Below are 25,381 nucleotides of genomic sequence, written 5' to 3'. Positions count from 1 at the left end.
CGAAGCATAGCCTATACCATCGGCTTCCACCTTCCCTTCTGGGCCCATAACCTGTTGTTGTTGCCATTGTGAGGGCAGGAATACCGGCTCAATAGACTCTCATTTCACGGAGGAAAAACACACGTGCTGTTCTTGGCATACATGAAGCCGGAAAGAGAAATACTTTATTTGCGCATGCTCATTTATAGACAACAGGTCAACACTGATGCCAATAGTGACGTCAGTATAAGAGCACATATACATAATGTTGGCCTACCTACTAGCCAATATGTTAACATGCGCAAACGATTATATGCCGTGAACGTTAGGCAGTTATCGCCCATTATGTATTTTTAGTTTTCACAACTCCCCATTGTGTGGTCATGCCCAAATTCCCCCACCCCCGCCACCCGTCCCCTCTCTACTTTACAAACTCTGCGGAGGTGCTACTCATGTGAGAATGCAACATGCCTCATGTGTGAAAGGGTACACTTCACGTATCATCCGGGGCAGGCTCAGTGGGGAGCAACCCTCACCTGATCCGGAGTTCATGTGTGAAAATAGCTCTGGAGAGTCCTTTGTTTTAGCACCGAAACTACCCAAAGGCAGAGAAGTTATTTTGAACGAATATAAGGGGATGTAGAAGAGGGCTCAAGAGGGGGAAAAACCTTTTCCTTACTGTCAGTGTCTTTGCATAAGCACTTACGTAGTTCTCTCATTGCCGCTTCTTATTTGAAATAAGTGTATCATGGCTGTTAACATCTTTCAGTTGAATAAAAGATATAGCCTGAGAGAGGACTTATAAATGAAGATTTCACTAGTTTTTCTCCAATAATTATGCTCTAACCTTTCGTCTTAATTTTTTATAAGAGAGGAAGGTTTTCTTTTCTTTTATGAATTAATTTATGAGCTTTTCAGCTGTGTCATAAACCTTTCATAATAGGAGAACTTTATTTATTCTTTAAATTTCATGATCATGCACCTCACTGTCATAACTGTTTTGAAAGGCATAGTGAGTGCTGTCGTCCTATGATGTAGATGGCAGAAAGGAGCATATCTCACTCTTGCCATCCCACACTTTTTTTTGTTTATGGGAATTTTATTTTATTTAGTAGGCATGCCTCAGAAAGGTCATTCATGTCTAGTTTTCCGAGCCAGACCTCGGCCCTTTGTGTCGCTTGTCCCCTTCTGGGATTGGACGGGATGGTTGAGTCCATACCGTCCGCTTGAAAAAGTGGGAGGAAGCTTTTTCGGTGCGGCCACTAAGGAGGTTTGCTTTGAGCCAAGCTTTTTCTGTTGGGGCCGTTCTGGAGCTCCGTGAAGCAGCAAGGCTGTCATGAACAGTGTGGCCGAGCGGGAAGCTCTTTACACGGGCGTCGGTGAGGAAGACTAATCCCTTTCATCGGCGCCGTGGAAGTCTCATTAAGCACGATGTTATATTAAGAGGCTCCCTCATAGTTTTATCTTTGCAAAGCTGCGGTCTCGCGGGAAACGTATTATATGAACGTTTTTAGGAGATGATGCTCTGATAGTATAGAAGACAAGCGAGTCTGAACGTCAAAAACCCTCAGGAAAGTGAGGTTTCTGTTGACGGCATTTTTCATGTCAGCGCCGTCAAGCTTGTGTACTATCAGAAAACACATGTACCCTTCATCCCCGATATCTCTAGTTAAGAGGGAGAGGGGGTAAAAACTTATGTTGTTTCTTTTAATATCAAGCTGGTGATATTTCAGGTTTTATATCAAACTCTGCTGCCATTCAACATTAATGAGGCTCTGGTAGTGGAAACCAAGTTAGTTTCATGACGGCGAAAAGCGCAGGGAAAGATTATTTTTCTGTAGGCGCCGTCAAGCTTGTGAACTATCAGAAACATACGCTTTATCCCCATTATCTTCGTTTTTTAAGAGAGGGTTTTTTTTTAAAGGGGGTTGAGGACATATGTTGTTCTTTTCTTATCTAGCGGGTGATATTTAGACTCCGTTGTTATCCAGACATTACGCCGCTTGGCCGGTGGTGCTGTTCTGACCACTTTAGGTGAGCGGATGATCGTGGTGTTATGCCTGGGCAATAAGACCGCACTCTGTGTTACCCTCCTACACAAAACCAGAGTTTCTTTGAACGTGGGCATTTGTTAGGGCACTTTTTATGACTCTGGTGAAGAGTAGGCAAACACCCGGCACTAAACTGGTTTTCACAGTCGCTCTAATGGAGACGGTGGTATGCTTAGATTGAGAATAATAAGCTCTTTATTAAAAAGGTGGCGGCCCTTAAAAGGGCCTTTATGTCTTTGGGTCTCAACCGGGAAGTCAGATGTTTCTTTTGACCTTGCTAGGTCCAGCCGCCTCGCTTAGGAGAGGGAGCGGCGGAACTGGGCCCATCTCGGGCTGGGCGGCCCGAGATGGGCCCGAGATGTTCTTCCTTTGGTGAGGCACTTAGCGCCGGTGGGTTGAGCGTGCTTTGAGCGTACTTGGCTGCAGCTGGAGAGCGGGGAGCGGAGCGCTCATGCCAACGGCTTGGAGCTGGGGCTGGAGCCGCAGTTTGCCGGTGGCTTCTTCCATGCCTTTCTCACTGGGGCTTTGTGGCAGTTTGCTTTGCCCATAATCACAGCTTACACAACTGTTGAAGGCTAGGTGGCTAGACTACACAGTTTGTGTAGCCTCTCCTCTTCCTCTGTAGCTTGTTGGATAGGGCTCACTACATTCTGTAGTTTTGGGCCAAATAACCTGTCAGGGGAAATAGGGCCATCAAACAGAGTTATACGAACATTGGGCGGAATATGAGAGTTGTTTAGCCAGATGTTTCTTTGTATCTGTGCCTGCCAGGCTATGATTCGGGAAGAGTTGACTGTGGATGCCTGGGCCAGCTGGAGAATCGCCATCATATATTTCCCCACCTCAGTGGCAATCTCGGGGGGAACGCCGCTCGACGGCTGAGGCCAGCAGTACCATATTGGTTTGTGCCGCCATTGTCTGTGCTGCACACCGATGAGATTTCTCCGTTAGCTGGGCGTAGGTCACATCTCTGTCGGCGGTGGGTGTCAATTTGCGGTGCCCAAAGAGAGCTAATCTGGGAAGGAGGATAGCCCCCAGGCTGGCTTCTAGAGGTGGGACAGAGGGAAAACCGGAGTCGGTTTCGCTAGCTACCCTCGTAATGTCAGCCCACCACCTCATTGCCGGGGTTTGTTCTTTGCTGGGTTCAGCAAAACACACTCCTTTAGTTGTATGCTGCTATCTGGTATGCTGGGCCAGAAGGGAAGGCGGGCTTCGACGGCAGGCTCATTATAGACATCATCTGAGAGCAGGCTATGGCTGCTGGGGGGAGCTCAATCCCCTTCATGATGGCCGCCTTGGCACTCATGTAAGGGAGGTCAGATGAGAGTGCTTTAGCGGAGAGTGTCATTTCAGCGGCGATTCAATTCAATTGCCGCTCGTATGGAATAAGGCCATATATCGATTACAAACAACAGTGGGAGAGAAAGCGGGAAGTGTTATCTATGTGACGGACACTCGGACAGCAAACAGAGCAGGCTGTCGGCAGCATGGAGGTACGTTATATAGCTAATTCATGTTCTCATAATTATATAACAACCATAATGAACCACGATGTGACAGGAAATATGTTATTTACAGTGTGAACGACATATACCCCATTTATGCCTGTTTTGGCCAGTTCCAGGACTCTACATGGATCTGAATATCTTCTAGGGGGATCAGAATGAAACTAATGTTATTTGGGTGAGTAAAACATCATATCGTCGCTGTCGCGCCTAGAGATGCAACGGTATGAGTTTTTGACGGTAGGCTATGATAACCTTGGACAAAAATACCACGGTTTCACGGTTTCACGGTATCGCGGTATCGCGGACCTTTATCTGTTATTGTGAAATCTGGCAACAAAAAAATAGCCTACATTTTTTTTTGGGTTATTGAACAAAATGAATTTTATTTTATTTATTTCATCTAATTAACTTATGTAAAACTAAAACACACATGCTTATCTTTTGTCAAATTGGATTGGGCACTGGACAAAAAATATTGTTTCAATGTTAATGCACACACACACACACACACACACACACACACACACACACACACAGACACAGACACAGACACAGACACACACACACACACACACACACACACACTTTTATTTGTATCCAAACGTACTGTAGGGCAAATATTAGAGATCCAGATATTTTGGAAGAAAGTTGCTGTACAGCACAGTCTAGAAATAGGAGAAATAGTGTAGCACATTGCTAGCTTACTGTATAATGGATGCAAGCAGACATAATGTAAACACACACACACACACACACACACACACACACACACACTTCTGCCTCTCTGTGCGTCACACACACACACATGTCACAGTGGTACATCCTTTAAGTTGTTTTATACCTATGATCCTTATATTTTACATGCCTTGTATTCTATTGTGTGGCTTTGATTCTACAGCGTGGCTTTTATCACTATTTATCAATTTGTTTTTTAATTGTGTGCTGTGTGGTTTTAGTTATGCATTCTCATTTTACTTTTGCATGAGTTTGGTGTGTCATACAATTGCATGATTGAACTGAAGGATCATTGAATGGGAACAGCTGTGAACATGGACTTGACCACACCCCCTTACAGCCTCAAGACATTCGGATTGGCTAACAACGAGACAAGGTGTTTGGAGATGTGCTTTTAAAGGATTGGAGACAGGTGTACAGGAGGAGAACAACAGAGGAGTGCACTGACACAGACAGGCAGAGCAAGTAGATCGAGGCAGGACGAGTGGCTGGAACGGACCGACGTGGGCGAACCAGACCCGGATCACACACAGCGCCAGACGGGACGCGGAGGCGGAAAGGCTTGGTTCAATGCGCTTGATCAGCTAAATAAAGGGATGTGATCAGCTGAACCCAAGCCTTGTGTGTGTGTGAGCTAACCCCTGAATGCAAACCCAGACTGAGGGCCTCATTTATGTTTCCACAGCAGAGCCCAGCACGACACAGAGGCCAACGAGACGCAGCCTGACCAGACACAGCCGGACGAGTCACCACGGACGGAAAGACTTGGTTCAACGCTCGCTATAAGCTAAGTAAAGGAACGTGACTCAACCAAGCCTGTGTGCATGTGCATCAACCCTCTTTGAATGTGGCTCCTGTCTGAAGGTGTCCTCTCCTCCTCCACAGCAGCTCTACAGCCAGCCAAGGGTCGGCCCAGAGTGCTGTGACGGGACGCCAGCGAATCGGACATTGGACTGTTCTACCCACCACAGCAGCCCAGCAGAGCCTTCTCCTCCTCGGACATTTTTATTAGGATTTAACTGGACTTTTAGGAATTGTTGATTATTGTTTTAATTGACCTGGGTACACTTAATTATTAAACCATTTAAACTTTCCCCATTGTCATTGTCTCACCTTTTTAACAGTGGAACCATTTTTAATTGCTGTATTTTACGAACTCTGTGTGACACACACACACACTTCTGCCTCTGTGCATCACACACACACACACACACACACACACACACACACACCTCTGCATCTTACTTAATGACTGTTGTTACTTCTCTTCAGTGCAATACGTTTTGATAACGACGTGCTGGCCGGCATAAGACGTTCGCTCAGTCAAGTCGTTATCGTTAGTTAGAGCAAAGACAGCGCTAATGTAGAGTGCTAATTAGCCATGTTATGTTATCGATAACGTTAGCCTATGACAGTGTTTATTTTACGTTCATCCTCCTGCCGGTGGAAATGGATTATGTCCGATACGATGTATGATGACGAAAGACGTTTAACGTACCTTGAATTTGGCAAATAAGGAAGGACGGGTGTTGTTCCTGTAGATGTGCTGATTCATGTTTGAGGCATTGCCCCCTCTAATCCTCCCTGGCCATCCCTGCTTTTACCAAAAATATTCCCACACACCGCAGAGTTTGTCTTTTTCATAAGGGGCCCGCGGCCCGCCGCCGGGGGAACGTTCTGGGGATTCTCCTTCAGCAGCCATTATCACGTTGAATTACAATAGCCTACACACGGGAGTAAACGATTGACTTGATGACTTCTTGACGATCACAGCTACACTGATTGCTGAGACTGGGCAGCTGGGGGGAGGGGCCCATAATGGCACTCTGTCTGGACACTTTGTCTCTCAGGGGGAAACAGGTGATACCGTGGGGAAGGTATGACGGCAAAACTTAATGGTTTTGATACCATGACTTTTTGAAACCGAGGTATATGTGAGCCGGGCAGTGAGACAGTGTTTTGTATTTCTTTATTTCCTTTGCAGTGCTTTACTTACAAGCATGTGCAAGTTTTGTTTGCAGTGTTTAATCTCCCGAAATCTGGGAGTGATTTTTGACTCAGAGTTAGGTTTTGACAAACAAATCACAAAGGTAGTCCAATCCTGTTTTCTACAGCTTAGAAACATAGCCAAAATCAGAGCCTTCCTGTCACAAACGGACCTTGAAAAAGTCATCCATGCATTCATCTCCTCACGACTAGACTACTGCAATTCTCTATATTCAGGACTCAGTCAAAAATCAATTTCCCGTCTCCAGCTGATACAAAATGCAGCAGCCAGACTTTTAACAAACGCCAAGAGACAAGACCATATTACACCCATCCTCGTCTCCCTTCACTGGCTTCCTGTTAAGTATAGATGTGATTTTAAGATTTTACTGGTTACTTTTAAAGCACTACATGGCCTTGCTCCTACTTACATTTTAAATTTATTAGCACCTTATGAGCCCGCTGCCTGCGTTCCTCTAGTCTGACTCTTTTAAATGTTCCGAAAACCTGCCTCGCTACTAAAGGAGACCGGGCATTTGCTGTTCGAGCCCCGCGGCTATGGAACTCCCTTCCTGAGGACGTTAGGCTAGCAAATTCAGTAAATTCTTTTAAATCACTTCTTAAAACTCATTTTTACAGGAACGCCTTCTCTTTTACAGCATTTGTCGTTTTTATTTATTTGATTTGTATTATTTTAATGATCCTATTTTATATTGTTTTATTTTGGTGTTTTATACTATTTTTTACATTATTTTTTACCTGTGAGTATGTATTATCTTTTACCATGTTTTGTGAAGCACTTTGTAACTTTGTTTTGAAAAGCGCTATACAAATAAAGATTACTTACTTAATTATTTTTGGGTTGTTTTGTTGTGTCCTTTTGAATTTATGCATGCTCTTATTGTCTAGACTTGGTTTTTGTTAATTGTCTCAAGCTTGACCATGGCAACACACCTGTTGCTCATTTGGCGTCAATCACCAACAATCTGTGCTGAGTGAAACACACCTGTGACAAGAGAGATGGACAGTGCAGGTGGCCTATCAGAGAAAAAGAGAGAGCTGAGCCAACCAATTGGCTGGCTCCAGAGGACGGACTTAACCTGTTGGTGGGGGGTATAGAAACTGTTGATACAGGAACGTGGGAGGACAGTGAGGACAGTGACTGACAGTGGAGCACATCAGACGAGAAGCGGCGGAGAGGGGAGCAGCTGACGGCTCTGCCTGTGGGTAAGGAGGTAAGGGGTGGGCAAATGCGCCGTTGCGGCTAGGCCCCTCTCTCTCCCAGCGTACCTATGGGCGCACCGTAGAGGACTGACGGGAAATGGGAGAGAGAGGGGGAGACCCTAACGTTGCCCACCAAGGCTACTGAGACCCACAGGCGGGGTGAGGCTCCCCGGCTCGCCGCTAGAGCAGCAGAACCAAGCAGCAGCAGCAGCAACCTGTTTTAAACCTGGCCGGAGCAACTGACGAGAAGCAGTGGGGCAGACCTGGACCAGACCCAGCCTTGAAACACCGCTCGCTAGCGGCCAGCAGAGGGAGAGTCAAATCTCTCCCTTCCGCGTAAGTCTCCGACAATCCCGGTGTTTCCTGTGTCTGTGGTATTGCCGAGTAATGGTATAACAAAAAAAGGACAGTTGACTCCCCTCCAGTTTCCGCCTGCAGGTTCGACCTGAAGAGGAGAGGAGGCCCCTGGATGGCGGATGCAGGATTCCCCCCAGTGACCCAGCACGTGCACTTTATGGGCCAGGCCCAGAGGTTTAGCCTGGCCATTTTAGCTGCTGCATTTTAAAGAGGACATTTTTAGCTGCTGCATTTTAAATTACATTTTGGATAGCTGCATTTTAACTCCCTGTCTTTTATTATTTAGATTTAGATAGCCACTGTTTTTGTATTTTAATATTTTAGAAATTAAACATTGTTATTCCCTGGCACTGTGTTCTTGTTCACCTTTTTTTATACACCACTGGTTTTAACTGCTCTCCCTCTGTCTGCTCTTCTCTGTCAAGAATTACATTACATTACATTATGTTATTTGGCAGATGCTTTTATCCAAAGTGACTTACAATAACACATTTTTGTCAGCAATAGAGCAATCAACTATGCAACACAGTCTATGACAACTACAACTTCTGAAGGAACAGTGGTACAAGTTTAGTTCAGGTTAGTTTTTTTTTTAAGAGAGAAAGAAGTTAGTTCAAGAAGGGCCCAGATGGAGCCTGAAAAGGTGTGTCTTTAGTCTTTTCCGAAAGATCGGTAGTGATTCGGCTGTCCTGACCGAAGGTGGAAGCTCGTTCCACCATTGAGGTGCCAGGGACGAGAAGAGTCGCGAACGGGATGAGCGACTTTTGAGCCCCCGTAGTGGAGGAGGGGCGAGGCGTCCTGCACTGGTGGAGGAGCGGAGGGAACGGTGAGAGATTTGGAGCCTGACCATAGATTGTAAGTACAGGGGGGCTGTCAGGTGTACTGCCCTGTAGGCCAGAACCAGTGTTTTGAATTGAATGCGTGCCGAGATGGGAAGCCAGTGAATGTCCCGGAAGAGGGGAGTGACATGAGAGAATTTGGGTTGGTTGAATACCAGACGGGCTGCAGCGTTCTGAATGAGCTGAAGCGGTCGGATGGCTGCAGCAGGTAGCCCAGCCAGAAGAACATTGCAGTAGTCCAGGCGAGAGATGACCAGTGCCTGGACCAGGAGTTGTGTTGCTTCCCTTGTGAGAAACGGACGGATTTTGCAGATGTTGTACAGGGAGAACCTACAGGAGCGGGCAGTTGCTGCGATGTAGGCTGAGTTGGACAGCTGATTGTCAAGGATCACTCCAAGGTTCTTAGCTGTTTGAGAGGGAAACACCGTAGTGTTGTCAATGGATATGGAGAGATCGGTGAGGGGACAGTCTTTCCCGGGGAGGAAGAGTAGCTCTGTCTTACCAAGATTCAGCTTGAGATGGTGGGCAGACATCCAAGCACCAATGTCTTTGAGGCATGCAGCGATACATGCCTCGATTTGGGTGTCTGAGGGGGGGAAAGAGAGGTAGAGCTGAGTGTCGTCAGCATAGCAGTGATAAGAGAAGCCATGAGATGAGATCACATGACCAAGAGATCTGATATAGAGAAGGAATAGCAAGGGGCCCAGGACTGAGCCCTGGGGCACACCTGTGCTAAGAGTACAGGATCTGGATAGGGATCCTCGCCATATAACCTGGTATGAGCGGTTAGAGAGATATGAGGCAAACCAGGAGAGTGCAGATCCTGAGATGCGTAGATCAGAGAGAGAGAGAAGAATCTGGTTATTCACTGTATCAAAAGCTACAGACAAGTCAAGGAGGACAAGGACAGAGGAGAGGGATGAGGCCTTAGCAGTGTGTAGGGCCTCAGTGACTGAAAGGAGAGCCATCTCAGTAGAGTGAGAAGCCTTGAAGCCCGATTGTAGAGGATCTAGTAGGTAATTCTGGGAGAGATAGAGAGAAAGTTGTTCGGAAGCAGCCTGTTCAAGGGTTTTGGAAATGAATGAGAGAAGAGAGACAGATCGGTAGTTCTGGATGGCAGTATGGTCAAGGAAGGGTTTCTTAAGGAGTGGCTTGACTCTAGCAGTCTTTAGAGCAGAGGTTCTCAAATGTTTTTCAGCCAAGGACCCCTTACAAGATAGAAAATATACCGGGGACCCCCTCATTCTGATTTGTGATTTTGGGCTAAGCTTAATTGTTTCCACGGTAACGTGCTTGACTTTTATTTTGATAGGTTTGTTATTAGAATGTAATCCATGAACCATTTTAGATTTAAAGCATAAACTATTTTCGTTGAACTATGAAGATTTTGCAACAATTTTTTTTTTTTTTTTTTACATTACATTTGTACATTACGTCATTTACCAGACACTTTTGTTTTGTCCAAAGCGACTTACAATATCACAATTTGTCAACAGTACAGAAAACCACTATGCAACACAATCAATGACAGCCAAGATATTTTGATAGACTAGCACCATGTAGGAAGTAGTTTGAGAAGGAATAATTAGCATGTAGCATTTTATTAAAAAAAAAAAAAAAAAAAAAAAAAAAAAATTTACTTGAAAACTTTTCGCGGACCCCCTGGCAAAGTGCCACGGACCCCTGGGGGTCCGCGGACCCCCATTTGAGAACCACTGCTTTAGAGGACCTGGCACAAGACCAGGGGATAGAGAGGAGTTGATAAGGGTAGTGAGGAAGGGAGATATATCAGTGGAGATGGATTGGAAAAGAGAGGAAGGAATAGGATCAAGGCTGCAGGAGGTGGCACGGTTAGACATGACAAGCTTAAGGACCTCTTCGGGGGAGAGGGGAGACAAGGAGGTCCTGTAGCAGGGGTCAGAGAGTTGGAGTCGGGAGTGTTGCAGCTATTGACTGGAGGGGGTAAGGAAGAGCTGATGTCATCTACCTTCTTAGCAAAGAAGGTTACAAAATCATCACCAGAGAGGGAGGATGGTGGGGCAGGTGAGGGAGGGTTGAGGACAGAGGAGAAGGTTGAAAATAGTTTGCTGGGGTTTGAGACAGAGGACTGGATTTCAGAAATGAAGGAGGTTTTTGCTGTTGAGACAGCACATGTAAAGTTAGAGTGGATAAGGTGGTAAGCAGAGAGATCCCTAGGGTTCTGTGTTTTTCTCCATTTCCTCTCAGCTGCCCGAAGCTCTGTTCGATGAGTTTGCAGAGATTCAGACAACCAAGGAGCAGGGGGAGAGGATCGAGGAGGTTTCGAGGTGAGAGGGCAGAGGGCAGAGAGAGTCAAGAGTAAAGGAGAGAGAGGATAAAAGAGTAGTGGAAACCTCTTGAGTGGATAGGAGAGAGAACTGAATAAAGTAACGTTAACGCTACGTTATGTCAGACTGTTCTCACCCCATGCCAAAGCCCCCGCCTCGGCCATGAGAGGCTCAGAGCACTGCTGCTGCTCATGCGCGCGCCCCGGCGGCCCGGAGCTTGGGGCTCGTGCATGAGCATACCAGAGGCGAGGCGGCCATCAGCGCCTGACTGGCCGGGAGAGAGTGCTTCCAAGTCGGACTGATAATAATAATAATAATATAAGCAACATCATTTGAGCTCATCCAGGTAAGATATTAATAAAGTAATGACACATTCAGCGGGAAACTAACTATAATTAAGACATGTGCCAACTTTGACGACGTTTGGTTCAGTATTTTAAGAGCAAACAGGTTTTTTTAACTTCCTGAAAAGTTGCTGTTTTGGAGATTCGAGGTCCTGGCGACGATATGTTAAGGTGGAAATAAGGTCTGGTCTTGTAATATGCAGTTGTGTGGTGGTAGCATGGAGGGGGGTGTTTCCAGGATGCTGGATTACACCGTTAAGCCTTCTTGAGGTGTCGTGGGCCTAACTTAACGAAACATCGGTGAAGGAAGGGGCCCACTTGAAAACCCCAATGACATGCTTCATACTGCTGTTGGCTAGGGTAGGTAACTGGTGATTTGTGTCTTGTTTATTAGTTTGTTAGCATGTTAGCTTGTTTTATTCTGAATTGGGCTTCTAAATGTGTTTTTCCTCGGATTTTGGCACGAGGAATAGTAACATCTTGTCCTGTGTATTAATTAATACTAAAGCTAGCTTAGGTTAGTGACTGTTGTGAATAGTGCAGCTGACAACTAGGGAAATACCTAGTGACAGCATGGAAAGACAGCTGACAGGAGGGATTAGACCCCACCGGGGCTGCAATGGTTTAGCTGCTCATTGTGGCAGTAGCCAAGGGCAATAGGCCATTGGTTACACCCAAACTTGCTATGAAACAGAATTATGTAAAAACACCCCTAAAGTCTGCGAGAGCGGGGGCGGAAGATGACTCACCTATGGTTGACACGGTTATTGACTCTGGAACGGACTTGACTATGAGTAGGGAAAACATGTCAGTGGAAGCCACTAGTTCAGATCTAGATGGGAAGAAGCGTCAGGTTTGCTTGTGTGGCTGGCAGAAGGTAACAACTTTAAAGGGCCTTAGAATCCATCAAGGCAGGAAGAGGTGCTTGGTAGAGGGAACACAGGGACCCCGCATTGATAATTATTTCTTAAGAAGTTTATCAAGTCAGTCGGGTGAAGTCCAGTGACAGGAAGTAACCCACAGCTCGCAGGACATCAGCACCCCTGATGTTGAGGCAGGTCCTAGCACTGAGGAAGGCAGAGAGGCCAGCCAGCCAAAGAGGGGGAAGCTTAAAGGAACTGCTGAGAGTAAGTTGGAGAAAATGGGAGATCTTATTTATGATTATGGTAAAGAAAGGTTTGGCGTCTTTGAGAAAATGAAGAAACTAGAGGGTGAGGTAGTTAAATCTAGGCGCCAACAAGAGATAGATACTTATCCATCAGAGAAGACAGCTTAAGAGGCAGTGGAGGAAAGCTACAGAGGTTGAGAAGGAAGGCATTGATTGCTTCCTTCTTTAGGGATAAAATTATAAATATCAGACTAACTATTTCCACATCAAGAACAAATGTGGCTCCGCCGCACCCACAGAATAGGTGCTTAATTAACATGACTCAGTTCAATGTCATTGACCACAAGAAACTAGAAGAAACGATACGAGGCCTTAAATCCTCATCGTGTTGCCTAGACACCCTGCCAACAAGCTTTCTAAAAAATGTCTACAGTTGCCTGGCGACCGACATACTGAAGATAATTAATACCTCTCTTCTTACAGGCATTTTTCCAAAATCTCTAAAAACTGCAGTTGTTAAGCCCTTGCTAAAGAAGCGTAGCCTCGACCCCTCTATAATCAGCAATTACAGACCAATATCAAATCTTCCCTTTATTAGCAAAATACTCGAAAAAACTGTCTACCAACAACTCAATACCTTTCTATCCTCCAATGATCTCCTAGATCCCTTCCAATCAGGCTTCCGACCCCATCATAGCACCGAAACTGCGCTTATCAGAGTTATAAATGACATCCGAATGAACACTGATTCAGGTAAAATCTCAATCTTAATGTTACTAGATCTCAGCGCTGCCTTTGATACGGTTGACCACGAAATTCTATTGGACAGACTGGAAAACTGGGTCGGGCTTTCCGGCACGGTCCTAGAGTGGTTCAGATCTTATCTGCAAGACAGGAACTACTTTGTCTCCATTGGCAACTACACATCTGACCAAACCAAAATGACATGTGGGGTACCCCAAGGATCAATTTTAGGTCCTGTCCTGTTTAACCTTTATATGCTCTCTCTGGGCCTAATTATGCAAAAAAACAAAATAGCTTATCATAGCTATGCAGATGACACCCAACTCTACATAGCCCTCTCATCGGATGACTATGCCCCCATAGAGACACTGTGTCAGTGCCTTGCGCAAATTAATGATTGGATGTGCCAGAATTTTCTCCAACTTAATAAAGACAAAACAGAGATAATTGTCTTCGGCAAAAAAGAAGATAGGCTCAAAGTTACTGCTCACCTCGAATCCCTATCTTTGAAGCCAAAGGACCAGGTAAAAAATCTTGGCATTATTATTGACTCTGATCTAAATTTTAACTCCCACATCAAGCTTATAAGAAAATCTGCCTTCTATCATCTAAAAAATATAGCAAGGATTAGAGGCTACATGTCCAAACAAGATCTTGAAAAACTAATTCATGCTTTCATTTCTAGCAGGCTAGACTACTGCAACAGTCTTTTCAATGGTCTTCCCAAAAAAGCTATTAAACAACTACAGCTCATTCAGAATGCGGCTGCTAGAGTTCTAACAAGAACCAAGAAAGCTGAACACATTACACCAGTTCTCAAATCCCTGCATTGGCTGCCAGTAAATCTTAGAATAGACTTTAAAATTCTGCTAATAGTTTACAAATCTCTCAACGGGTCAGGCCCACACTACATCTCTGAAATGCTTCTACATTATGAACCATCCAGATCCCTGAGATCTTCAGGCACTGGTCTACTAATTGTCCCGAGGACCAAATCAAAACATGGTGAAGCCGCGTTCTCCCACTATGCCTCTCATAACTGGAACAAACTCCCTGAACACATTAGATCTGCCCCTACTCTGCCTATTTTTAAATCCAAGCTAAAGACCTTTATGTTTACTCTTGCTTTTAACTTCTACTAAACTACTGCCTCTCTCGGCCTGTAATTTAAAAAAAAGATTCCTGTACATTTCCAACAAATGGACTGTACATGTAATAATAATACTGAAGAGTGCCTTGTAACTTATTTAAAACAGAAATAATGTTTCATGTTTGTTAATTTGAGTATATATTTTAACTAAAACTGTCGGCTGTGTTTTTTATGTGTTTTTTATATGTGCATTGCTTTGCTGCTTGTTTTTTCGATTATTTTTTGTAAAGCACCTTGAATTGCCTTGTGTATGAAAGGTGCTATATAAATAAAATTTGACTTGACTTTGACTTGCAGTCAGATGTGAGGGAGCGGTTGGCAGTTTTAAGAAGAGCAGAGAGCATTAGGAAAAATAGGAAAAAGAAAGAGAGAGCTAGAATAGCATTCTATAAGGATCCATTTAGATTTGTGATGTCATAGTTTAGTAAGGAGAAGAATGGTAGCCTTATGGTACCTAAGCAGAAGCTTGAGGAGTATTTGGAGGAGGTTCACAAAGATAGGGAAAGGTTTAGAGAGATGACAGTCCCTGCTGATATTCCACCTATTGGTGAAATAGAGAGCCAGTGTGATGATAGCCCACCAAGGTGGAAAGAAGTTCAAGAAGTAGTGAGACGTGCAAGGGCCTCTTCAGCCCCGGGTCCTAATGGAGTCCCCTACCGGCTGTATAAGAGTGCTCCAGATGTGTTGCAGTTTCTATGGAAGCTGATGAAGGGAGTCTGGAAGAAACAGGTTATTCCTAAGGCGTGGCGCAGAGCAAGGGGCATCTTCATTCCTAAAGAAAGGGACTCATTAGAGATAAGTGAGTTTAGACCTTAACACGTTGAGTGCCATGGACGAGATATCTCGGCTTACATGATCCAACCGTTAAGTGCCAAGGACGAGATATCTCGGCTTACATAAACATTTTTTTTTTTGACGGTGGGACATCGATCAACCCCTTTTACGTCTCCTATAGCAGAATTGGAGGAAGAGAATGTGTATAATCTATTTTACCGACCAGCTAGGTGGCGACGGTGCCCTCCCGACAGAGAGAAAGTCAACCAAAAGCAGCCGCCTCAGGCGGGTGCTTCCTCCATTCACAAGGAAATGGCTTGCCGATTTTACAGTCATCAGTCACCAGACTCGCCGCTCTCGGGCCGCGCCAGCAGCAGCACACGGGGGATTGCAAATTTGCATAATATATTATGGGTAAAACACACTTTGAAACGCCCGCAGAAAGGCCAGAATCGCATGCATTCCGAAAACCCAGAAACGAACGAGCCTCATTCTCATACACTTGCTGCCAGGGAGGGAGGCTGCTCAAACTCGCTGCCAGGGAGCGAGGCTGCAGCGAGCACTGCTTGTGACAAACGCAGGCTGAAAGCCACTAGACCCGCCCACGGAGGGAGGAGTTGAAGGAGAGGGCGTTCGGAACTATATTGTTTGGATGTCTGATCTCTCACTGATGCAAAAAATAAATGGTTAAAGTGACTGTTCTGCCTGTTTGATTGAATTTCACAAAACTGCGATTATCTCAGCTTCCACTCTCAGACAGCTGAAACCATGCTGTACTCAACGGCTAATATCTACATAACTACTAACTCTACAAACTAACTCTTTTAGACAGAGAAAGCACACATTCTATTAGTACTTTTGTAAACTTTGTGTTCACAAACTCCAAGCAGAAAAGAATCCTCGGCTCTTTTAAAATGAGCCAGAATCCTCAAAAAACGGCCTGGCAGAAGCTACCTACAGCATTGAAAAAAGGGCTGGCAGTCAATGTGTTAATGTTGAAGGGAAGGTTTTCTTTAGTGTTGTGGCACAGAGGCTGTCTAGTTACCTAGAAAAGAATAGGCTAATAGATACTTCAGTGCAAAAGGCTGGAATTCCCGGCTTCTCCGGGTGCTTAGAGCACACCCGCATGATCTGGCACCAAATCCAGTCAGCTAGGCATGAGAAGAGAGACCTGGCTAATGCTTTCGGGTCAGTGCCGCATAGTCTGTTATGGGAGGCTTTTGATTTCTTTCGAGTGCCAGCCGGGTAGTATAAAGAGCTTAGTTAAAGCCTACTTCTTAGATATTCAACTCTGCTTTACCACAGCAGAGTACACTACAGCTTGACAGCAGCTGGAGATAGGCATTATGGCAGGGTGTACAATTTCCCCATTAGCTTTTACCATGGCAATGAGGATCATTATTAGGGCTTCAAAATGGGTAGTGGGTGGAGAAAGGCTGCAGGGAGGGCTGTGGCTCCCTCCAATTAGGGCATACATGGATGGTATGACGACTATGACGTCAACTGCTCCATGTACTAGCAGATTGTTGCATAAGTTTAATTGTAATCTGCAGTGGGCTAGAATGAAAGTGAAGCCAAGTAAGTCCAGGAGTATTTAAATCATTAAAGGGAGGGTAGTAGGTAAGAAGTTTGTTATAAATGATGAGGTGGTGCCTACAGTGTTAGAGAAACCAGTCAAGAGTTTGGGAAGATGGTATGATGCAAGTCTCAGTGATAAGGGACAGTTTGAGGAGGTGAGGCAGGAAATGATTTAAGGTATTTCAAGTATAGACAAGTCAGGGCTCCCAGGAAAGTTAAAGTTGTGGTGTTTGCAGTTTGGATTGTTGCCTCGGTTGATGTGGCCACTGACAGTGTATGAGGTTCCCCTTTCAAAGGTAGAAAAGCTAGAAAGGATGATTAACTCATTCATTAGGAAATGGCTCGGAGTCCCACGCTGCCTAAGCAGTGCAGCCTTATATGGGAAAGGCATATTGGAATTGCCATTATCTAGCCTGACAGAGGAGTTCAAGTGTGCTAAGGTTAGACTGGAAATTACTCTGACTCAGTCAAAGGATCCAGTGGTTAGGAGTGTAGCGCCCACAGTTAAAACAGGGAGGAAGTGGAACCCAAAGGAGGCAGTGCAGCAAGCACAGTCAGCTCACAGGGATCTCATAGGCCAGGTGCAGCACGGGCGTGGAGGCCTAGGGTTGTGCATAGGGAAACCTGTGTGGAACAAGGCATCAGTAATAGAAAAGAGGAAGATGGTAGTTGAAGAAGTACATAGGCAAGAGGAGGCAGTAAGATATACTAAGGCAGTGTCGCAGGCAAAGCAAGGACAGTGGGGGAACTGGGAGAGTGTCCAGAAGAGAAAGTGGAGAGAGTTGTGGAGCATGGAGGCCAGCAGAATTAGATTTATTATAGGGGCTACTTATGATGTGCTACCATCTCCCCAGAACTTAAATCAGTGGTTGGGCGAGGATGGTGCCTGCCCGTTGTGTTCTAGTGTATGTACACTGAGGCATATACTGTCAGGGTGTAAGGTCAGTCTCTCCCAGGGGCGATACACCTGGCGTCACAACCAGGTGTTGAAATGTTTGGCAGCTGCAGTTGAGGAAAGCGGCTAGAAGTAAATTCTCTAGTTGCTAGCAAAGAGACTAGACAGATCAAATTTGTATGTGAGGGAGAAAAGATTAGACCAATTAAGGTCAGGCACAAGTTAGGGCAGCTAAGTGTAGGTGGAGCCTGGGAAATGAGGGTTGACTTGAATGAACAGCTAGTCATCCCAGCATATATAGTTAGGACCCGGCTACGTCCGGACTTGTTACTGTGGTCTGAGGTAGAGAAGATAGTTTATTTTATCGAACTCAGAGTCCCCTGGGGGCTTATGAGCGCAAGAAAGCTATGTATGCTAAAATGGCAGCAGAGGCAGAACAGCGAGGTTGGAGGGCTCGAGTGTGGCCTGTAGAGGTGGGCTGCCATGGTTTTGTGGCAAAGTCCATTATTGCCCTACTAACCGAGTTGGGCATTCGGGGACGGAGCCTGAAGCTTGCGGTTAGCAACATGTCTCAGGCAGCAGAACGAGCAAGTGAATGGCTGTGGCTAAAGAGGAAACATGCTAGCTGGGGAGCTCGCTAAGGTAAGATTGATTGTTTGTTGTTGGTCATGATTGATGGTCCACATCAACAGGGCTGAATCATTGACAGTGGTGGTATAGTTAAGAATGTCATACCGAACCGACCTGGATAGCTAGGCTTAGATACTGAGGTACTATGCAGTTGTGCGGTGGTAGCATGGAGGGGGGGGTTTCCAGGACGCTGGCTTACACCGTTAAGCCTTCTTGAGGTGTCGTGGGCCTAACTTAACGAAACATCGGTGAAGGAAGGTGCCCACTTGAAAACCCCAATGACATGCTTCATACTGCTGTTGGCTAGGGTAGGTAACTGGTGATCTGTGTCTTGTTTATTCATTTGTTAGCCTGTTAGCTTGTTTTAATAATAATAATAATTACTTAATAATGGGGTGTAAAAAACAGGAATTTTCTTTAATGCCTTTTCTCCAGTGAGCATCTTCCCGGACCCAAAGTTTCCAGACGGTGAAAGTGGGGAAAGGGAGACAGATGGGGCCAGGGAAAAGACATCATCACCATTATCGTCCTCTGCTGCTGTCGTAAGGGGAGCTGGTGGAGCAAGGTCGACTCGCGGGACTGCCGCGGTGGCGATGCTTGCGGTTTCAGCTTCGTCAAGCTCGACGTTGGCAAAGTATTCCACACGTCGGCGGAGCTTTTCATATGACAGCTCTCTGCAGTAGGGACAGGCAGCCTGCTGGGGATGGAGAGCAAGCCCCGTGTGGCGCGGTCCTAGACACAAAGCATTTGTAGTGCATGTCATCTGCAGTGATGTAACCGCACCGGCATTCTTGACAGTTTCGAACGCCAGGAGGGAAGCGGCCATGGATTTGTGATTTGTGAGATGACGGCTCATCTCACTGGTTAACGCCGCTCATAGTTCTTCAGTCTTCTCGTGCTGTAGCTCATGAATAATTTTTGGGAGACCAGCAACAGACACGCTAGGGGATTATACCCAGCCTAAAGGGCGAATGCTAATAGAAAATGAACAGAATATTGTGTGCATGTGCAGAGGAGGTTTTTCTAGTGAGGGAGAGGAGGATGGTCCTCCTCTATTTTTTAGAAGAGATTGGGGATTTTATATAATAATATATATTTTTTAATAAAATATCAATCAAATGTGTTTTTTCTGATGTGCGGATGCTCCTTTTTTCATTCATTATATTCTTAAAATGCTTTAACAACAGTGACACCTGTAGGGCACTGATGGAAAGGAGAGCTCCATGCAGACAGTAGTCTGGCCCGGCCCTCAGGGGTACGGTACAAAAACATTACCCCTGAGGGTAATTATTTCTTTGCTAATTTATCTAATGCAAATATATGATTGGTTGAAAAACACTCGCAATTCACAGGGAACAGTGAAATGATGTGTTTTTCAACCAATCATTTTTAGCTGAAGCCTAAACCGCCCTTACCAATCAATACCAATCAATTAATTTATTCAACCAAATTGGTTGTTGATTGGATAGATTGCTAAGATTAACATTGTATTGTCCAATGATGAATGCGTCTGAAAATCTTGTGGAATCCAGCTCCATTGCCTACTAGGAAGTGATGACCTCCACTTTGCTGTGACCACCTGGCAGTAGGCTAATAGATAGATTTACAGACAGTAGCACCATATTATACTTTCCCCTTTCTCTTTTCCTATTTTTTTTTATCAAGCAGTAAGTTAGCTCACAAGCCAGACAGTCGTTGCATTGTATTGTGCGAGCGGCCCAACATGACTTTCTACAATGCGAGTTTAGAGAGGGCGGCGTGGTACACATGGAGGCTGAAATCTCAACAAAGCAAACACTGGGATACTGCAACGTCATCGGCTGTACGCGCACCGCTTCAAAGCTGATGGTAACTTTCCCCTCCATGCAATTGAATGGAACTAAATGAGTATGTTGGTAAATGTGCAAAAAATCACCAGCTTCTCACAGCAGTTGTAGCCTATAAGCCAGTGGTTTTCAAAGGGGGTCCCCAGCTAAAAGGGGGGATAATCTATTTTCACTATAATTCCTTCCATAATTAACACAATCTAAGCTAGTGTAGAAGTGAGTAAATAAGCTAATAATAACCATAAGAGCACAAATAATTGACAACAATCTCGAAATAAATATTCAGTATTTACTCTGAGAAATTAAATAATGAGAAAAGGACCAATTATTGATGGTTAAAACTGAATAATGACATCACAACAGTCTAATCCTAATGCGAAATTAAACTGAGATATTTCTCTAAATCTGTCTTAAAACTGCAAAAGAAACAAAAAAAATCATAAAAAAATTAGTAACTAACCTCCCTTGCTTTCAAGCTCACCTGCCGCGACTGATGTACAGTAAACATAGTCAGGGTGACAGAGAATGTGTGTGACTCTCAGCCTTCTAGCAGATATTGCCTCTCCATACCTGAGAGAATCCAGTTTCCAGTGTGGAACCTCCAGTCCAGCAGAAAGCAGCGTCACTCCTGATGCTCCTGGATGATTGTAGCTCAGGTCCAGCTTTCTCAGATGGGAGGGGTTGGAGCTCAGAGCTGAGGCCAGAGAAGCACAGCCTTCCTCTGAGACCATACAGGCTGACAGCCTACACACACAGACACACACACACACACACACACACACACACACACACACACACACACACACACACACACACACCAAAGCAAGCTATATGTTCGATATCTTTATGTATACAGCTGTAAAATAGTTGCACAATACAGTCAAATTCATCCTTGCAATCCTTGCATCAACTGATGATGCAAGGAGAGGGAATGGTGAAATATTGTCATGGAAAGTAATTGACAGGAGTTACAAAAGAGTGCTACATGTTGACATCAAAACTTTTAAAAATTAAGCAGAAAAAAATCCAACACAGTTCAGGTCAGCACAGACCTTAGTTCGGAGAAATGTGTCAATTCAATTGAAAAAAGGGGGAAAAAAAGTGAATGGATATTACCTGAGAGTCTCCAGTCTGCAGTGTGGACTCTCCAGTCCAGCACAGAGGAGTTTCACTCCTGAATCATGCAAGTCATTGTTACTCAGGTCCAGCTCTCTCAGACTAGAGGACTGGCTGCTGAGAACTGAGGCCAGAGCTTCACAGCTTCTCTCTGACAGATTGCAGTCACTCAGCCTGAAGGAGAACAAGACCAGGCAAGCCTAGTTAAGCCAGACCCAGACTGCTGTCCACTGTTGTGCAAGTTCACATAAAAGCTAGCCCAAAGTTCAGTTCACACAGCTTTAAATGAAGTAGTTCACGTTCATAGTTCACAATTTTGAAAATTGTACTAATGGCAGGGTAAATCTGGGTGGGATAGGTGGAACGCATTACCACCACTGAGGTGCCCTTGAGCAAGGCCCTTCACCCCAAATGCTCCTGTGGCGAGCAGATCAGACTTGTACTGGTCAGCTTGCAGGTATGAATGTATGTGTGAGTGTGAGCTCCTGAACGATCACAAACCTTTTAGACCACAGCACTCTCTTGATTCCCCGCCCCCCCAAGCAACACACATAATATGTCACTGTTATATGTCACCTACTTCATATCCCTATGACCCCTCCCCCCAAACACCCCACATAGGTCCCTAGTCAATAACCCTACACACCCCTCAAATCCCGGCTCTCTAGCACGTACCTATCCCTATGGCCAAGACCCACACATGTCTGTTTCAACAATGGGGAATCAGTGAGTGAGTGTCTGGCAATTAGTGATAGAGACAAACAAGAGCATTGATTTTCTCCTTGTTTCAATCTATCCAGTTTTCTAAGCACTTACACAGATTTATTGGAGGCCTTGATCACTGGCAGCAGCCTCAGAAGAGCCTCCTCTGAAGCAGAGTATTTCTTCAGGTCAAACACGTCTAACTCTTCTTCTGATGACAGTAAGATGAAGACCAAAGCCGACCAATGAGCAGGGGAGAGTTTGCCTGTGGAGAGAGTTCCTGATGTCAGGGACTGTTGGATCTCCTCCACTAGAGAACGGTCATTCAGCTCATTCAGACAATGGAACAGATTGATGCTTCTCTCTGGAGACAGATTCTTCTTTATCTTCTCCTTGATGTACTGGACTGTTTTCTGATTGGTCTGTGAGCTACTTGCTCTCTGTGTCAGCAGGCCTCGTAGGAGTTTCTGATTGGTCTGCAGTGAAAGGCCCATGAGGAAGCGCAGGAACAAGTCCAGATGTCCATTTTGGCTCTCTAAGGCCTTGTCCACAGCACTCTGGTAGACATTTGGTTTAGATTTGACTCCTAACTTCAGAGACCACAGGGATTTTGATTGTGGTTCTGACAGCAGATTGACACCAGAATCGATGAATGAGACCATGACATGAACAGCAGCCAGAAATTCCTGAAGGCTCAGATGGACAAAGCAGAACACCTTGTCCCCCCACCCACCACGCTCCTCTTTAAATATCTGTGTGAACACTCCTGAGTACTTTGAGGCTGATGTGATATCAAAGCCACACTCTTTCAGGTCTTCTTCATAGAAGATCAGATTGCCTTTCTCCAGCTGCTCAAAAGCCAGTTTTCCCAGAGAGAGAATCATCTTCTTATTCTCTGGTGTCCAGTGTGAATCTTTCTCAGTCTTCCCATGAAACTTGACGTTCTGCCGTTTTGTCTGAATCACCAGGAAGTGGATGTACATCTCAGTCAGGGTCTTGGGAAGGTCTTCTCTCTTATTGGTATTCAACACAGACTCCAGAACATTAGCAATCATGTGGCAGAAGACTGGGATGTGGCACATGATGTGGAGGGTTCGTGAGGTCTTGATGTGGGAGATGATTCTGTTGGCCTGCTCCTCATCTGTGAATCTCTTCCTGAAGTACTCCTCCTTTTGTAGGTCATTGAAGCCTCTCACCTCTGTCACCACGTCAACATACTCATCAGGGATCTGATTGGCTGCTGCAGGTCGGGTGGTTATCCATATGCGAGCTTTGGGAAGCAAATTCCCCCTGATTAGGCTTGTCAGCAGCACGTCCAGTGATGCTGACTCTGTAACATCAGTCAGGATCTCGTTATTCTGGAAGTCTAGAGGAAGTCGACACTCATCCAGACCGTCAAAAATTAACGCAACGTTAAACTTGTCAAAGCTGTAGATTCCGGCTTCTTTAATCTTAGGAAAGAAGTGATGAATAAGCTCCACCAAGCTGCACACTCTATCTTTCTGCAGGTTCAGCTCTCTGAAAGTGAATGGAAATGTGAACTCTATATCCTCGTTGGCTTTGTCTTCAGCCCAGTCCAGAGTAAACTTCTTTGTTAAGACTGTTTTCCCAATGCCAGCCACTCCCTGTGTCATCACTGTCTTGGTTGGTTTATCTCTTCCAGATAACTGTTTAAAGATGTCTTGACATTTGATTGGTGTTTCTGGTCTCTGGCTTCTGGATGCTGCTTCAATCTGTGTGATCTCATGTTCATCATTGACACCTCCACTCTCTCCCACTGTCATGGCAAGCTCCGTGTAGATCTGATTCCCAAGTGTCGGGTTTCCTGCTTTAGCAATCCCCTCAAACAAACACTGAAATTTCTCCTTCATATTACATTTGTGTTGACGTTGACACTCTGCAGACGTTTCTAAATGAATAAACAACAGAGTAAATCAATGAGAGGCAAGTAAAGAGTAATGCAATCATTTAATGATAATTTACACATTTGCAACTCAACGGACTCTATTCAGCTCATTACTGCTGGGTGGACAACAGGTCCTGACTGGTGTAAGGTATAAGGTAGCTGTTGTTGAGTCGGTTATTATTACACAACCAGGAGTTTCATGCAACCAATCGGATTCCACACTGTGCTGATTCCCATAAAGCTCTGGTTGTGTATGTTAACCAAACAGCTAGCTGCACTTCTCATGCTGTTTGTTATGTTCATGTATGTAAACTACTTGGGGGGGAAACCTTTCAGACAATACACATAACATTGGTAATGATTGTATAAAAGGCCTGATACCCCTGAGGAACTACATTACTGGGATTATGGAGAAAGTGATGATGCAACATGTACAACGTGACTAAAGTGAGAATCAAGTTCTTAATGCATCTATTCAAATTGAGCAATTCAAATTAAAATATAAACAATTAAATTTCACATCTAGTTTCTGTAGTAGCAGAGCAAGTTTGCGCTCTTTAAAACTCAGGCTTACAACCGATTGCTCAAGGTGCGTGAGGCCAGGTAAATAGTCCAAACAAAGAGTGAAGAGGCCTCGCACACTTAAAAAAAATTAGGCATACGGATGCAAAAAATCCGGCTTTAATTCACCATAATGCAAAAAAAGTAACAAGTGATACAAACATAAAAAATAAAAAGTAACGTTTTGGTCTCCAAACCATCATCAGCCATAGTCTCAGCTGCTTGTAACAGGCTTAAGTAGGCTGGTAGAGGAGTCTATCATGGCTGGGGCAGCACATCAATTACTCAATCACTAATAATAATAATCAAGCACTAACCCGAAACAAGCAAGGTGTCTACAAAGCAGACTTGGGGATACATGCAGCGAACCCATGTACATGTTCACAAATAGTACACATATACATAACAATATATATAATATGCAATAAACTGAAGAGTATTCTACTCCATAACATCTATTTCTGCCCATATCTTCCACCCAATTAAGTGCCCCTTGCTCTTAGATGTTCTTCTGTTAATCACTGTCCAACTTACCATTTTCTTGATTGTCCCGTTTCTCAAGGTCCTCTGCAAGAAATTTCTGCTCTTTCTTAAGGATATCACAGAATATATCTTTGCCTCTATTCCCACTAGCATTCAGTGACGTATACAGTTCCCTCATCTGCTCCTGGGTGGTAGGTTTAGATATCACATTGTTGTAGCCTTCTTGCGTGACAACATTCTCCTTCAGGAGTTTATCCAAGATCGGTGCGACCATCGCCACTCTCTGGATCAGCTCATCCCGATGTTCATCCACAAAGTGTTGCTCTGAAGAGAAAGGGAATGAAAAATGAGCTGGTTGGAGTGAGGACCAGGCTAAAATCAGCTTATATCAGGCTACTTTGCTTCTGAAGGATTACAACATGAAGGCTTTCATTTGAAAAATATATGTTTATGTCTGCTTATTTTCTATCTCCAAAATGTTACTGTCTGAAATCGATCAATTAATATATCAAAATCACAAATAATCAAATTGTCAGATTTATCGCTGGTGAAATAGTAGGCTGTTTGTGTTTTTCCTGA

The 25,381-nt window shown here is 44.8% G+C and overlaps 2 protein-coding genes across 3 annotated transcripts in view; both read right to left on the bottom strand.

The window, feature by feature from the left end:
• LOC310779399 (NLR family CARD domain-containing protein 3-like) overlaps positions 1-25,381 on the bottom strand; it is a gene marked incomplete at its 3' end in the record, with an annotated part of 274,039 nt that overhangs the window by 220,448 nt on the left and 28,210 nt on the right. The gene's annotated exons all lie outside the window — the stretch shown is intronic.
• LOC310780162 (protein NLRC3-like) overlaps positions 1-25,381 on the bottom strand; it is a 58,921-nt gene that overhangs the window by 30,424 nt on the left and 3,116 nt on the right. For both annotated transcript variants that reach the window (XM_083640725.1, XM_083640724.1), the window contains 4 exons: positions 24,854-25,126; positions 21,967-23,761; positions 21,151-21,324; positions 20,605-20,778 (listed from right to left, as the gene is read on the bottom strand). In XM_083640725.1, the coding sequence (XP_083496851.1) occupies positions 20,605-20,778; positions 21,151-21,324; positions 21,967-23,761; positions 24,854-25,126 (2,416 nt within the window). The remainder of the gene's footprint in view (positions 1-20,604; positions 20,779-21,150; positions 21,325-21,966; positions 23,762-24,853; positions 25,127-25,381) is intronic.

This window comes from Poromitra crassiceps (assembly GCF_964638095.1).
Source record: "Poromitra crassiceps genome assembly, chromosome: 7".
Taxonomy (NCBI): Eukaryota; Metazoa; Chordata; class Actinopteri; order Beryciformes; family Melamphaidae; genus Poromitra; species Poromitra crassiceps.
This window is presented reverse-complemented; position numbering and strand designations above follow the sequence as displayed.